The sequence below is a fragment of the Amphiura filiformis genome, chromosome 17 (genome assembly GCF_039555335.1).
Source record: "Amphiura filiformis chromosome 17, Afil_fr2py, whole genome shotgun sequence".
In the NCBI taxonomy this organism is placed as follows: Eukaryota; Metazoa; Echinodermata; class Ophiuroidea; order Amphilepidida; family Amphiuridae; genus Amphiura; species Amphiura filiformis.
This window is the reverse complement of record NC_092644.1, coordinates 52,455,211-52,469,492: the sequence shown is the minus strand read 5'-3', so window position 1 is coordinate 52,469,492 and position 14,282 is coordinate 52,455,211. Positions and strand designations below refer to the sequence as shown.

General features: G+C 37.7%; 1 protein-coding gene and 1 long non-coding RNA gene across 2 annotated transcripts; both read left to right on the top strand.

Moving 5' to 3' along the window:
- The first annotated feature begins 1,008 nt into the window (after window positions 1-1,008).
- Window positions 1,009-9,445, top strand: LOC140138466 (uncharacterized). Its single transcript, XR_011857008.1, has 3 exons — window positions 1,009-1,104; window positions 2,396-2,701; window positions 9,338-9,445. It is a non-coding gene; the product is annotated as an uncharacterized lncRNA (long non-coding RNA).
- A 1,365-nt stretch (window positions 9,446-10,810) lies between these two features.
- Window positions 10,811-14,030, top strand: LOC140137285 (uncharacterized). Its single transcript, XM_072158930.1, has 7 exons — window positions 10,811-10,844; window positions 10,962-11,075; window positions 11,394-11,507; window positions 11,710-11,823; window positions 12,444-12,539; window positions 13,343-13,650; window positions 13,862-14,030. Exons 1-7 carry the CDS (start codon window positions 10,811-10,813, stop codon window positions 14,003-14,005), a joined length of 924 nt encoding a protein of 307 aa, XP_072015031.1. The 3' UTR covers window positions 14,006-14,030.
- The last annotated feature ends 252 nt before the right edge of the window (window positions 14,031-14,282 follow it).

Here is a 14,282-nt window from a genome sequence, read left to right as displayed (position 1 = left end):
GGCACTAAAAACGTTCCGTAACGTATTATATATTCCTCCTTTTTCATTATGACATGTGCCAAACCATAACATGTTCGTGCACTTCGATTTAATTAAAGAACTTCAATACGGAAGAAGGAATTGATCTATTATTTAACTCAATTTAATGCTCGTGTCTTAAGTGCAGTATCAATTAATTTGTACAAATTCAATAATTATTAATCTATCAAAAAGCCCCACACTGACAAAGTAGTGTTCACAGAAAATATAAAAGGACATTCCTCGTATTCAGAATGTAATTCGATATGTCTGGTGTACTCTTGGCTACCACAAAAAATAATGTGCACACGTTAAAATCTGATTCCGTAACAGAACGTAAATTCAAATTTGACTATATTTTTCCTAAGCGAATGAATCTGCAAGAATTATTTTGCACACAAACATTGCCAGATGTTTCCGGTGGTATAAAATCTCCAATTCTTTTAGGGGATGAGGCCGGCTGTGGATCACGAAATTTCTTTTCAATTTGATAAGAACCGTCGTTTTAAAGCAATTCACTGGGCTTTTCCAATTGAAATCCATACATATGGAAGACATTACCTTAATCTCCCACACAGGGTGTATATTTCAGGTAACACCATTTGCACTCACTGTTTGTGTGGGTGATAGAGGAGGCAGGAGCACTGTTATTGGTCGTGCTTGACAAACTTGGCCTGAAACATCATATTTTGTCACACATTCACGACATCTGTGATCTGTATAGTAAACACCCAAAAATATAAATAGTCTCAGAATGAAACTTCTTAAAGATGTATGCCGTGATAGACGTGGACTGCAGTGACATGATGAAATATTAATTAGATTAAAACCACTCTAACCGTGGCAAACCCTACGCACTGATGGTATAGCCTCTTAATGGCAAACCAATGTAAATTATAGAGTTTAATGAACCATGAATATAATGGAATAGTGTCCTTTACATTTTCTATCAATTAACAAACAAGTACATATATTATTCGATCTGGTCTCGTTCAGGAATATTTATATGGTTACTGTCTTCAGAATAAAAGCTCAAAATGATTCCGAAATACAACACAGGCTGTTTAGTTTTCTTAAACAGTGTTGGTGAGTATCCATGTGTAATCAGACTTGTAATTAGAGAATAAATGATAGGAATTTTTGTTTTTACTATCCTCTACCTTTGATAGACGACAGGCAGGTCTAATATTTTGAGTAGTGGATGCATGCGCAGTCGGTACCCAATACGATACAAATATAGAACCTGCTATCATACAGGTAGAGGATAGTAAAATAATATATTTTATCCTTTATTCTCATTCTTAATCAGTTAAATATTATTTCAATAACCAAATCCTGTTTTATTGAGCAAAAAAATAAGTTACCGTTATGAAAACTTCCGTCTTTCTGAAATGAACGAAACTTGTGTACCGGTTTAGTTGCGTGTATTCGATCTCGTTCGCGTATTATTATTGAACGCGCTACATACTCGCGCTTCGACAAGCGTCTTCCGCGACGACGCGGTTGCTGCCGTCTACCCGGGCGTCTATACCCCAGACAAACAAGAACCTAGACCTATTACTTTGGTTTGCGTAGTGAAGTCAACACTGCTTAGCAACGATTTTGACAAGGACGCAACCCGGACGCAAACAAGCAGACACGTTCGCGTCTACAGAACATGTTGCATTTGACGCGGGCGATAACGGCGCAGCAATCACGCAAACGATCGCGTTTTTCGTTCCAGACATGAACGCTTATTTCTCCGCGTCCGACCACCCGACCAAAATCACCTTGGATACGTGGCTTCACCTACTGCCATGGTTAGGGATGGGCAGTTACAGGTCTAGGTGGTATGTCTATGGTCTATACCATGTTGTAAGAAATGGCTCGACTTGTTACTGCTCTGTAAATCTCGGGTAATACATCTAGAATGCATCATATCTGTAGCACAAGCTAAGCCTAACAAAATAGTGTTTGTAAAGGCTGAAAACGGAGTTTAGCTTAAAAATGTCTATTTTGGAATTATAATGACATATTTATAACTCGATCTTTTGTTCAAATTAGATCCATTGCACCCTTTTCAGATTTTTTATGTAACTACAACCACATCCATTGACGTATTTTCAACTAAATTTCTTGCAATCTTGCAATCTTGCTGATAAAACTATAACCCTACTACATTTATCACATAATCACATAATTATGTCTTTGTAGAAAATAGCTCACTTTTAGTACTACTGACTCCGAAAACCAATATCACCGAAAATCAATATCTCCCAGAAAATCATACCTTTTTGTGGGCAGGTTGGTTCTCAGATGTTATTCGTTTTCGGTATGTAATAAATGGGACATATTAAGTAGGACTAATAAAACTATGCGTTAACTTGATCTACCACAGTCTTGCTCACAACCATCGCCACCACGATTACAGCAGAACAAACATGCTTCATTGGTTTAAAACCTGATCTGTCACAATCTGGCCAACTGAGATGGGGTTTACTTCTGGACAAAGACCTGAGATGCAACTGTACCAAAATTCTGGCCAAACCAACATTATCCGTACAACCACTTCTAGTAGATATGTGTAAACAGAGCATTGCACAGCACAACAGAATTTGGTTTACTGACACCCCTGGTTTATTGACTAAACGACTTGTGTGGAATACAGAGAAGTTGAAATACTTAATCAATTGCCCTTATACAGGTATGTTATGTTTAAATATCTATTCAACTAACTTGTAACTGAAAAGAAAATGGTTTTGGCAAGACATAAGGCACAGCTGCTAATGTTCGATCTTGAAAACAATCATCGATGCACAGTGTCATCGCCCCGATATCTTCATGGCAGAAAATGCCATGGCAGGTTGAATCCACAGCCACGCATGGCCATTGTATTCCCACCTGTTTAATATGCATAGTGGGCTGAAGGACATCCGACTAAGGCTAATGACATTAGCCTGTGACTGACCTCTGTACGGTCAGCGAGCATACATTCGCCATTCACAAGTTTAACAAACAAATAATTTTGATCATTATTAGAACCATGTTAGAGCGCCACCACACAGAGAAAGGTGGTACCACTTAATATATTGGCTTCATTAGGTTCTATAGTAATACTGTGAGGAAAATCAATTTACAGCAACCCAAATTGACATTCAATGGGCCCACTTGAGTGTCCAATTTTAGGCCCCGCCCACTAAATGTCCCTATGTTGAATGCATAGTAGAAAGTTTGATATTGGTAATTTGGATATATTCATTAATGATATTGTTTAAGAGAATTAGCGAATGGGAAAGTTTGTTTGATGGCATGTTTGGTTCATGTGAACTCTGATCTAGCTCCTGAACAGTTTTGGTGACGCTGATGTACTGGAGTGCTGAGTAGGAGGACGTTGAAGTTTCATGTGGCAAATAACATGAAAATAAACTTATTATTTCTCCATTTTGATTTGAAATATTAAGTCAACTTATATTCATGGAGTTTCTTTGATTATTCAAGAGCAGAATGATACCATGTTTGTGAAAATGGGTGCAGCAGTTTTTCTGAAATCATTTCATTTCGAAAGTCTTATCGACACCATGATGAACCAGTTTTGCATAGCAACGTATGATTGTGTACAGTAAATAGTTTTAAGCGTACTTCATTATCATGATTATCAAGCTACATGCTTGCAGAAAGCAAAACTATGACAAATACAAGTTAGTTGTACTTTTGTTTTCTGTTATTAACTGATTTTAGCACGAAATAAGCGTAAAAAGTTAGTGTCATGTCAAACATTGTCAGAGGTAGGTGTTGACTAAATGCTGTGTTAAATTGTGTTGATTGATTTATGGATTGACTTGTGTAGCATGTACATATGTACCAGAGAAGATGTAATAAAGAGGAGGTTGATCCAGCTATCCTCAAACAAAATATGTGTGAGACAGCTCATTCAAAGTAAATGATGATCACCCTATTTAGCCGCTTATACAATAGAATACCACAATGGGGTTTGAACCTGGGATGGGTGTGATACACAAGTTGCAGCTAACTGATTTTAGGGATAGGTCAGTGCGTGCTTGTCGTCATGCCATGCATACCATGCATGCAGACCCTGTCATCTAGTCAGATTTCAGATAAAATATGACTGAAGTTCCATGGCAAATTACAATTTTTGCTGCTAGTTGCCTCTTTCAGCCTCTATTATTTATGATAGAGAATGTTTTCAATTATCAGAATATCTTTACTAGGTTTGCAGGAAATGACAGGAACATACATTAAAAAAATAAAATGGAAATAATCAACAATCATCACCTCTGTAAAAAATCCTAAAAATGTCTTCTTTAGAAATTTATATATTTACAAAAAGGGCGGATTTGGTGGGATATTTTACAACACTCGATTTCTTTCTTGTATTATCCACATGTGGTATCCCATCCAAGCAGCAGGTCCTTAACACTCGCGTTTCATAATTTTCAACAAATTCTCTATAGAAACATTGGAAATATTTCCAATTATGAAATGAAAATCGGTCAACCATGGGCGATCACACACGTAACATCATAGGATATTTCAGGTGGATGTCTAACTACTTGAGAATAAAGGACTATGAATAGATGCGACAGGATTACCTCCCGGAGTACCTACGGGATTATCTCAAGTATATAATTCCGTTGACTCTCCTCTTTATTCGCCAGCGAAGTGTTACGTGTAATCCGATCATCACCTTGTCAACTGGATCACGCTTTTGATTTCTACACCACGATCGAAATGATCGTAACACAAAGTCGAGTCAATAGCATTATACCAGAGAGTAGTTATTCTTGAGAGGGCACTCACCTCATTTGCATGGCAAAATTACCCGTCTCCTCTGCAGCCAATTTGGTTTCGCTCCATCGAAATCAAGCTGGTCACGGAGGAGACTACTTTCCTTTGTGTTTGTTCATTTGTGTATGGAGAGCCCTTCTTGGAGTCCGTTTGGACTCAGGCTACGCTCTCAGCTAGAGTCCGACGCTGTATTGTACTAGAAACACCTTCTCTGTGAACTCGCTAGAGCAAGGAAAATAAAAACTGGTTTCATTACTATCTGTTTTTGAGCTTTTTTGCAGGTCTGCGACTATGGTGTTACCACAACTGTCTTTGCGTCATTAACATGTGCTGGAGTCTAGCACAGGTCAACCAAAGTCCCGGAATTTAATAAGACAATAATGATTGACACACACACCAGGAAGTTTCTCATCCAAAAGAATGAGAAAATTTAAATTCTCACCATTTTGGCCGTTTCTCATCAAAATGTCCGTTTTCTCATCCAAAACTTCCTTTAGTGTATTAAGTTAGCTTAGGCCTATTGATCCTAAATTTGCTGGTAGGGTAAAACTCGTTTTAGGGGGGTGTTTAAAAAAGTTGGCCACAGTGCGTATAGGCCTACATTATCATACTTGAGTGCTCCTCCCCCCTCCCCGGTGAAATTTGAGACTCATTTGGCCCCGTCCTAAGCGTCCTTGCCCACACGAGTCGCCCAGGAGTAGGCCCTACCCGGCATTATTAATTATTAGTGGTTAGCCTCCCTAAATACAGTCGCGTATCGTGTTGTCAATTATCGTTACTTGTGTCCATGGATATGACCCCATGTATAAGTAGTCTTCATAGAATTCACACAGTCTATGCCATGTCATTTACGGATACAAAGAGGATAATGTTGAGGGCGCCCACAAAATCTTACACCGTCTTACACAATGTTCCAAGGCAAAGTTCAGTTTAATATTTACTCATCGTACAAATACAGACGTTTTATTATGTGATGATGTTGTCTGGATGGGTGGACAGTTGTCACACTGTGGAAAAACAACAACCGGGAATCCGCATTCATTTACAAATAGCATTAAATTAGTATCACATAGTGGCCTCCGTGCAGTGGAAAACCTTAATTCTTTCATCAAAAAGAAATGAAAATGACAAAAAACCGGATCCACCTGTACGCCTATAAAATGGGCACAGAAATTTGTCTCAAATATGAATTAATTTTAAGAAACATACGGGATATGATGAACCAATGACCTGACGCCATGATAGTAGGATCTATTAGTCGTTTTATATACAATGTATATACCGTGTTGTCATAATACCAATATTTGACATAACATATAACGAGTAATATTTAGTATTGTAAATATGCAGTTCATATGCACAAACGAACACTGATCTTTATGATATTCAGGTTGTTGTACATCTCATATAACATGTCATATAGGAGGTCATATGTGTTGACCTTCTCCTATTGTATTTGTTCATCTGTGTATGGAGAGGATTAGCGCCATTAAAACTCCATCAGTATTTGGGCGTAGTTCAGTGAACTCACCAGATTGCTATTCCAAGTACTTTGATAAATACAGATAATATGTATTAATGGGTCGAGGCGATTGCATTGAAAAACTAATAAATTATTCATAACAGTTACGTAATCAATCGATAGTGCGGACACTTTTCATTTACAAACCACCAAAATTTGTAATCTTTTAGCGTTGGAAAAGAAACCACGTGAATAGAGTGTCATGGCCCTGATTATACTATCAATTTCAAAAGGTGCGTGATCCAGTTACCAGGGAGTTACGTAATCACTTCGCTGGCGTATTACATCTTCTCTGCATATCCATGCACAACACACAGTGGTCAGTGGAAACATCACAGGCCTTGTTTTTACCCATATAATTATTTGACGCAAGCTCTGATAAATGCAGAAATTAAAAATGTAGAAAATGCTTTCTTACTCATGAGATTTTCATTATTCATATATTTATTTTAATAAAATAAAAATAATATGAGAAAGTGCAAAGAAAGGAAATAACTGAAGGTAGCAAAACTATCATGCAGCAATAGAGGCCTTGCATGTGACGTATCATCCCGTAAATATGGCGGACTACTCAAATGCATTCAACAAAAGCATGATTGCAATCTACCGTGACAGTTCGTCTCGCTCATATAACCCTGCCTGCACTACGATCGAATAGGTTGATGACAACATTTGATTGAATGGACTGCACTCCGCCATAACTACGGTGAAGGACACCGTTTCAAATCCTTTGTTTGGAGCCAATCGATAAAAGAATGCAGGGCCTCTATATAGGTCTGTGAAAAGTTAATAAAGCAATATTATGGACATCTTGTGTGTTTGCTAGTGTAAAAATCAATATTGATCTTTCCACATTCTATTGTTATCAAGTTCAGTGTACCGGATAAATTATTGATCACAAAAAGTTTTTATTGACCACATAGTAAGCATGACTTCAGAACTGGCAACTTAGCAACAAGTTGTTTCACAGTCAAGTGAGCATTATGCAAATGTGGCTTCCTAGTCTTCAATGTAGGTGTCAATCATATGTGTGTAGTGAGGCGTGGGTGAAGATAGGCCAAATAAAATGAACACTCCTAAAACTTGTGCATTGTCATCTGCTTATAGACTGCCTCTACGATAGTCTCCTACACAGCCAGTTTGTGTCAGTCGGTCTGACACTCGTCGATCCTGTATGTTCGTGATAGCCACATACAGTCTGGCCCGAGACTACCTCCACGAGGGTCTACGCTGCGCAATTTAAAATCTTGAATTTTGGTCACTTTTTCAGCTCAAGACGCAAGCTACTCTCTCAAGCCGCAAACTAACGACTATCATATCTGTTCAAACAAAATATATATTCGAGTGCAAGGAACCACATCTGGTTTCTTTATACGAAATCATTTACGGGGGATATTCATCATTTTCCACATCCAAAGATTTATCGTCTGAATATCAATCGTGCATAGCACATTAACGTGTATCGATCCCGTGTATTAATTTCATTGTCTCTGGTTGTATAATGTAATTATTAACCGGGCGATGTCGGTGTGCGATGTTGCTTCGATATTAATGACCTATCGACTAATTAAGTAATTGTAAAATGTTAGAAAATAAAGATTTTGTTTTTTAACCACTGCCGTACATCTATCCTCTCATATAACACGAGTGACATCATCATTTTAAATAAAACAACGAGGCAAAGTTGCTCTACACCATTCTTTCATTCGTAAACAAATAAAAAATGTTAATCATAAGTAGGGGAGACCAGGGAGTGTTCGCCATAGTGATGTCAATATTAAGGTTAGAAGGGACCGGATTGGGTGATGTGAAAGCATGTCTTGGCTACATACAACCCAAATCTCGGAACTGAATACCTCACAATAGCACCAGTGTAAAGCAAACAAACAAATTTGCGAGGTAGGGCACGTTCGCCCATGCTGGGGCAATTTCGCCCATATGGTGGGGTAAGTTTGCCCTAATAAAAAATTATATATAAACAATATAAACAATAACATAATTTAATGCAAACGTTTAGTAAATGGTATAATTGGGCAGTCATTCTCTTCCGTGGAGTATACTAAAATTATTGGAGGGTATAAAGGAATCTAATAAATGTAGAGGTCCAAAGTGAGCAAAAACTTTATTGACAATTTCGGGGCTTTAGGAGATAAACGGTGGTATGAGTAATACTGATACCACGTAACTTTAAAAAGCATGTTTGCCAGTAGTTGTTTTTGCTTACCCGGTTGGGGCTAGTCCGCTTTGGGGCTTTACGTCGTGTTATGCCTACTAAACACAAAATGTCGATCTTTTGATTGCATAATGTGTTGGGCAAATCGTTCACCTTCCGAATTAATATAAGAACGACAACCGTCTCTGCAAGGTCTGGAGATTATTACAATATTACTAATTCAAAAAAAGTAAACTTACTTCACTCGGAAACGCTTTTTGACAATAATTTCTGCGGCGAGATGTCTCGGACTGTCTTGTTTTCTTGGATACTTAGCTGTGACGTGTACCAGCTAATTACATCATCATGGTACTTTCCCAGCAGTCACGAGATCAGAAACACGTGGTGGGCGGACTTGCCCGAAGGTGGACAGTCCCAGGTCTCCTTATACCAAATTTTAATCAAATTAAATCCTACATTTGAAAAGGAACTACCTAGGGTTTAGAATCGACCAATCCCGTTGTTGCTATGCGCCTCCGATTGTTTCAAATGGCGAAAACGCATATCGCGTCGACTCGCACGCGCTGAACCGGGTTATACGTGTCATATAACAAGGCTAAGAACCGAAAGGATTGCAGAAACTTTCTCAAGTGTTTAAGAATGGTTAATAATACATTACCAATAACAGTTGAATGATATCACAATTAACAGCAGTTACTTATTTGATATTTCATATATAGTAACAAGGAGCAACCAATCACCAATGACCAACTGAAAGAAAGATTTTGACTCCACTGCCTAACCATTTTGATTTTAACTGATTTGTCATATTTTATGAATACACAAATGATTTGTTTTAGATACTGATGAATGCAACCCTAATTTGTGTCAAAATGGAGCCACATGTGTTGACGAGCTATTCGATTATAGGTGTATATGTATGGCTGGATATGAAGGTCCTACCTGCCAATTGAGTAAGCATGAATTTTCATATGCAGTTTGAAATAAATGATTTTATTTGAATATATAATTCGTATAATAATACCGGAAGATAACAAAAACATACAATGTGTATCTGAGATTGTGTTCTTACTGTTAGAGAGATTGCGATGTTACATACGTCCTACGTGAACCGTGCGTATACCGTATACGGCTCTCAAAACGTGCGTACATATTGCTAGTCTCGGTTCCAAGCTGGATTATGCTCTCTCTTTATGAAGGAGCAGAAGGCGGTTGGAACAAAGACCAACATCTAATCTAATCACAAGAGGGCGAAAAATTTGAAATCTAGTGGTCTCCGAGTCTACTTCAATACAGCATGCTTTTGATTTAACATGCTGCTTAAAATTAATTGTTTTTCTGTGCTTCCCAAATATTATGGTTACCAAAAAACAAACATTTTGGTAGATTAAGGCTGATTTCATGCATACATGTATATCATGACTTTTTTTTCAAATAAAACATTCCACACGGTTGATCACCACATTTTGTTACAAAGACCCAACTGTAGGTTTGGCATAGAGAGTACTGTAAATCGTTGGCTTCCATCTTACCATGTGATCGTACCACCAAAGTTACCATCAAAAATGAAGTTTCCAGAGAGGTATTGAAACATTCTCTTCCCCGGGGTTCTGTTACGGCCCACTAGGTTTTACTCTGTATACAACACCTGTTGGGGACATCATAGGTGATCAAGGTATTATGTTTCATGTGTATACTGACGACATACAGATATACCTTGATTTTTATCCAAAGATCCAGGGTGACTGCCAGCGTGCCATAACTAGCTTGACATCCTGTATATCAAAGATTAATGATTGGGTGGTTGCAAACACACTCCAACTCAATCAAGCCAAGACCGAGTTTTACCATCTTTTGCCAATCTGGAGCTCAGACTTGGCATTTTTCTTGATGCTCCGCTCAACATGTCTGACCAAATCAGCTCCTTCTGTAGATCAATAGATTTTCATATAAGGTATCTGTGGAGGATTCGTCGCTTCATTACCCGTGAAGCTTACCATAATGCTTTTAGGGGGCTGGTCCTCTCGCGCCTTGATTACGCAAACTCTCTATTGCTGGGTGCACATACAGTAGATCTTAAGCGTTTACAGCGTCTCCAAAAGAAAGCAGCACGGTTAGTTTTTAGTTGAGTTGTGGCCGAGTCAAAATCGGAACATTCTTATATTTTTGACCCCATACAGCCAATCATTTGACCTCTGACGTTTGGGATTGGATGCATTATATAGGGAGAAAGTACATTTTATGCCGTTTCCAACGGTTCCAAGATACCTTTCTAATTTGTTTTAAGACATCCTATTAGTTAAGGTTGGAATATGGACAGGGGCAAGAGTTCAGCTACAATAATCAGTAAGTGTGCGCTTTAAAATGCATGGCGAAATGCAAAAGTAGACATATGAAGGAAAAAACAGAACATTTTGAATGACCCACTTCTTATGTCATAAGAATTGATGTGTATCATTGCAGATATAAACGAGTGCGCTTCAGACCCCTGTCAGAATGGAGGGACATGTGTGGATAGAGTGAATGGATACACCTGTAGCTGTCTTGCTGGATATGTTGGTGTACATTGTGAAACAGGTTAGTAAATTTCACAAGGTCATAAATTGTCAAACTCTCAACAGATGGTGAGCAATACTCTTTGAAACTTTCTTTATCAGACTCTTGAACAATGTATAAGGGGGGGTTTTCATTGACTTGATATAAAAACCATAAGATCAACAATGTCTTTGATTACTCTCAACCAATTTTGAAAACATGAAAATAGCAGGGGAACATACCTACCCTGATTTTTGATAATTGGATTTTAAAAAGCTACCATCCAACCTCAATATGGTCATAAAATTCTGGGACACAAATGTGATATATTGATAAAAGATGTTTTCTATTTCATTTCAGATTTTGATGAGTGTTCTTCAGACCCCTGTCAGAATGGAGGTGCATGTGTGGATAGTGTGAACAGCTACAGTTGTAACTGTGTTTCTGGATATGTAGGTGTACATTGTGAAACAGGTATGCTTTTGCCAGTGCGTTTAACTACACTTTGCTGTTGGAACACAAATTGATAAAAGATGTATTCTATTTCATATATTGATGAGTGTTCTTCATGTCCATGTCAAAATGGTGGTGCGTGTGAGGATGTAAATAAAAAATGCATGTTTACAACTGAACTTTGTGTGTTTTATATAATGTGCCAAAATATATTTAATTTCAGATACCGATGAGTGTTCTTCAGGCCCATGTCAGAATGGCGGTGCATGTGTGGATCAAGTGAATGGCTATGGTTGTAACTGTGTTACTGGATATCAAGGTGTACACTGTGAAACACGTATGTAGTCTTGTACTAAATCAGTTTTATTAGTATAGATGATGCAAAAGGCCACCTGTAATCTAGGCATGGCAAGGGATGATTAAATCATCATAATTGACACCCTAAATGGCCAAATGTTACATTTTGACTTCTTGGAACAGGTGTGATAAAGTAATTGGCTAATTGAGTAAGAATGTTGTAAGATTTTACAACTATTCTATGGACACCCAATATAGGCAGTATTACAACGTAAGAACATCTATTTAATAAAGTAACCATTTGTCTCTAAATATTGGTGCTAGTCCAATTACAAACTTATTTGAATATGCTAACCAAGGCCAGGGTAACATGTGAGTTTTCCTCCTGTTTGAATTTGCCTGTTATCTATGATGTAACCTAAATTAATATCCAATTTTGTGATCATAATTTTATGCACTGTGTGCACCTAATAAAAAAATCATCCTTTGTAGCTACCGAAACATTCTAGATTATACTGACGACAATAACACACTACTAGGAATACGATATTACACCCATTATTGACATGTTATCCTGGACTTCAGTTTTTTAAATTAAATTTTGAAGTTAAATCCACCTGCTCTTTACTGATATAACATTGTACTCTTTCTTCCCCTCAGCAATATGTACCCAAGACTGTCAGAATGACGGGACCTGCACAGCACCTGATACCTGTACATGCTCACCATGTTACACAGGTGCAATATGTGAATCAGGTATGAAAACAACAATAAGCCCTTCCACAATTTCAGAAATCTCGGCCTGCGCATGAATTGCGCATCAACATTCGGACCTTTTTGAAATATGACAACCATGTGAAATCCAAACCTACTCCAATGACGATGCGGCTGCTGGATCTGTCATAATCCTAACACATATCCTAACCTGAGTATGTGTGTTATCAAAAATTGCCATCTGTACAAGTCTGGTGTCAATGACAGTATAAAGTCCAATGTCACCTCAACACATAGACAAGGTCGCACCCCAAAAATGTGCCTCGGAAAAAAAGCCCTCAAAAAGTCCACTTTTCAGAGTAAAAACGGGGTAAAAATATCCAAGAATGTACAGATTAATAAGAAAGAAAAAAATATATATATGTATATCGTAAAACATTTCAAAACAGTTCACTCTTTGCCTGCAAGCGTTGCATTTAAGGGGGGACTTGGAAGGTCCACATAATCATTCCTTTCCAGATTTCTTTTATCCTTTTCTTGGCTGCTTTTTCCAATACAGGTTTCCAATTTCAGACTGCTTACCCACCATGGAGCAATTCATCAAAACACCAGCTCCTCCCTTACAGAAAATATATCAATACTAGGTACGCCTTCAGAACAAAAACAATTAGGTTGCTTCTTTGATGGTATGATGAATTCTTGTGAAGGCATCACACTATTTCTTGTGCCCTTGAAACAATTGCTTTTCGCCATTAACACAAAGTTTTTATGTTAATGTTAGCTATCTAGTACCTTATATCTTTCATATAATAATCATATAATATATCAATACCAATTTTTTACAGTTCTGTCTGGAAGTCCTGGACCACTTGGTCTGGAGGATGGCTCTGTTACTGACAATCAATTCACTGCATCTAGCGTTTATGCAGACTTGTCACCTTACAAGGGAAGACTCAACAATGCTAGATTCTGGGCTGCCTCATCGGGCTCACTACCTTGCTGGCTACAGGTTGACTTCTTAACACCTGTTGTCATTACTGGCATTAAGACTCAAGGAGCTGGCACAGTTGGTCAATGGATAAAAACATTTCAGGTTAAATATGGGACAGATGTCAATGCCTTGAAAGATTACACATTGTCAAATGTTGTCGTGGTAAGAACATTTTACCTTTTCCTGCTTTATCATTGTTTTGAATAAGGTGACTAGATTTTTCCTATATGGCCCAATGGTAGACATTTGCCAGCTGCATACAGTCTGTTTAAAAATATTTTAGTTATGCAAAAGAAAAATAGGCTGAGATTTAAGGTATGTTAAGCATCTTATGATTTACAGCTGGGATAGGCATGTTTATTTTATTTTGCAGACTTTAAATGCCAACACTGATCAGGCAACTGTTGTAGAAAATGTCATAAATCAAGTCATCGCCCGCTATTTCCGAGTCATGATTTTAACATTCGAGTGGCACCCAGCTCTGCGCATGGAAATTATAGGATACCGGTGCATCTAAGTTGGATGATAATACAGAACCAGTTTACCTGGACATATGAAATTGTCAAGATAATGAAACCTTTTGTATCGGCCAGCTGTGGCTTATGTACAATTACTTGGATTGGGTTTGCTGTTGTTTCTAACTTTCTATTAGACAGTTTATGAACAAAACGTTAAATATATCCAAAAATGATCAAGTGGTCATAAGAAATAGAAATGACAAAATTTGTGTGTAGACAACAGAATTTTTTGTTGATTTTGCATTACTAAGGTAAAATATGTATATATTTTAGGAA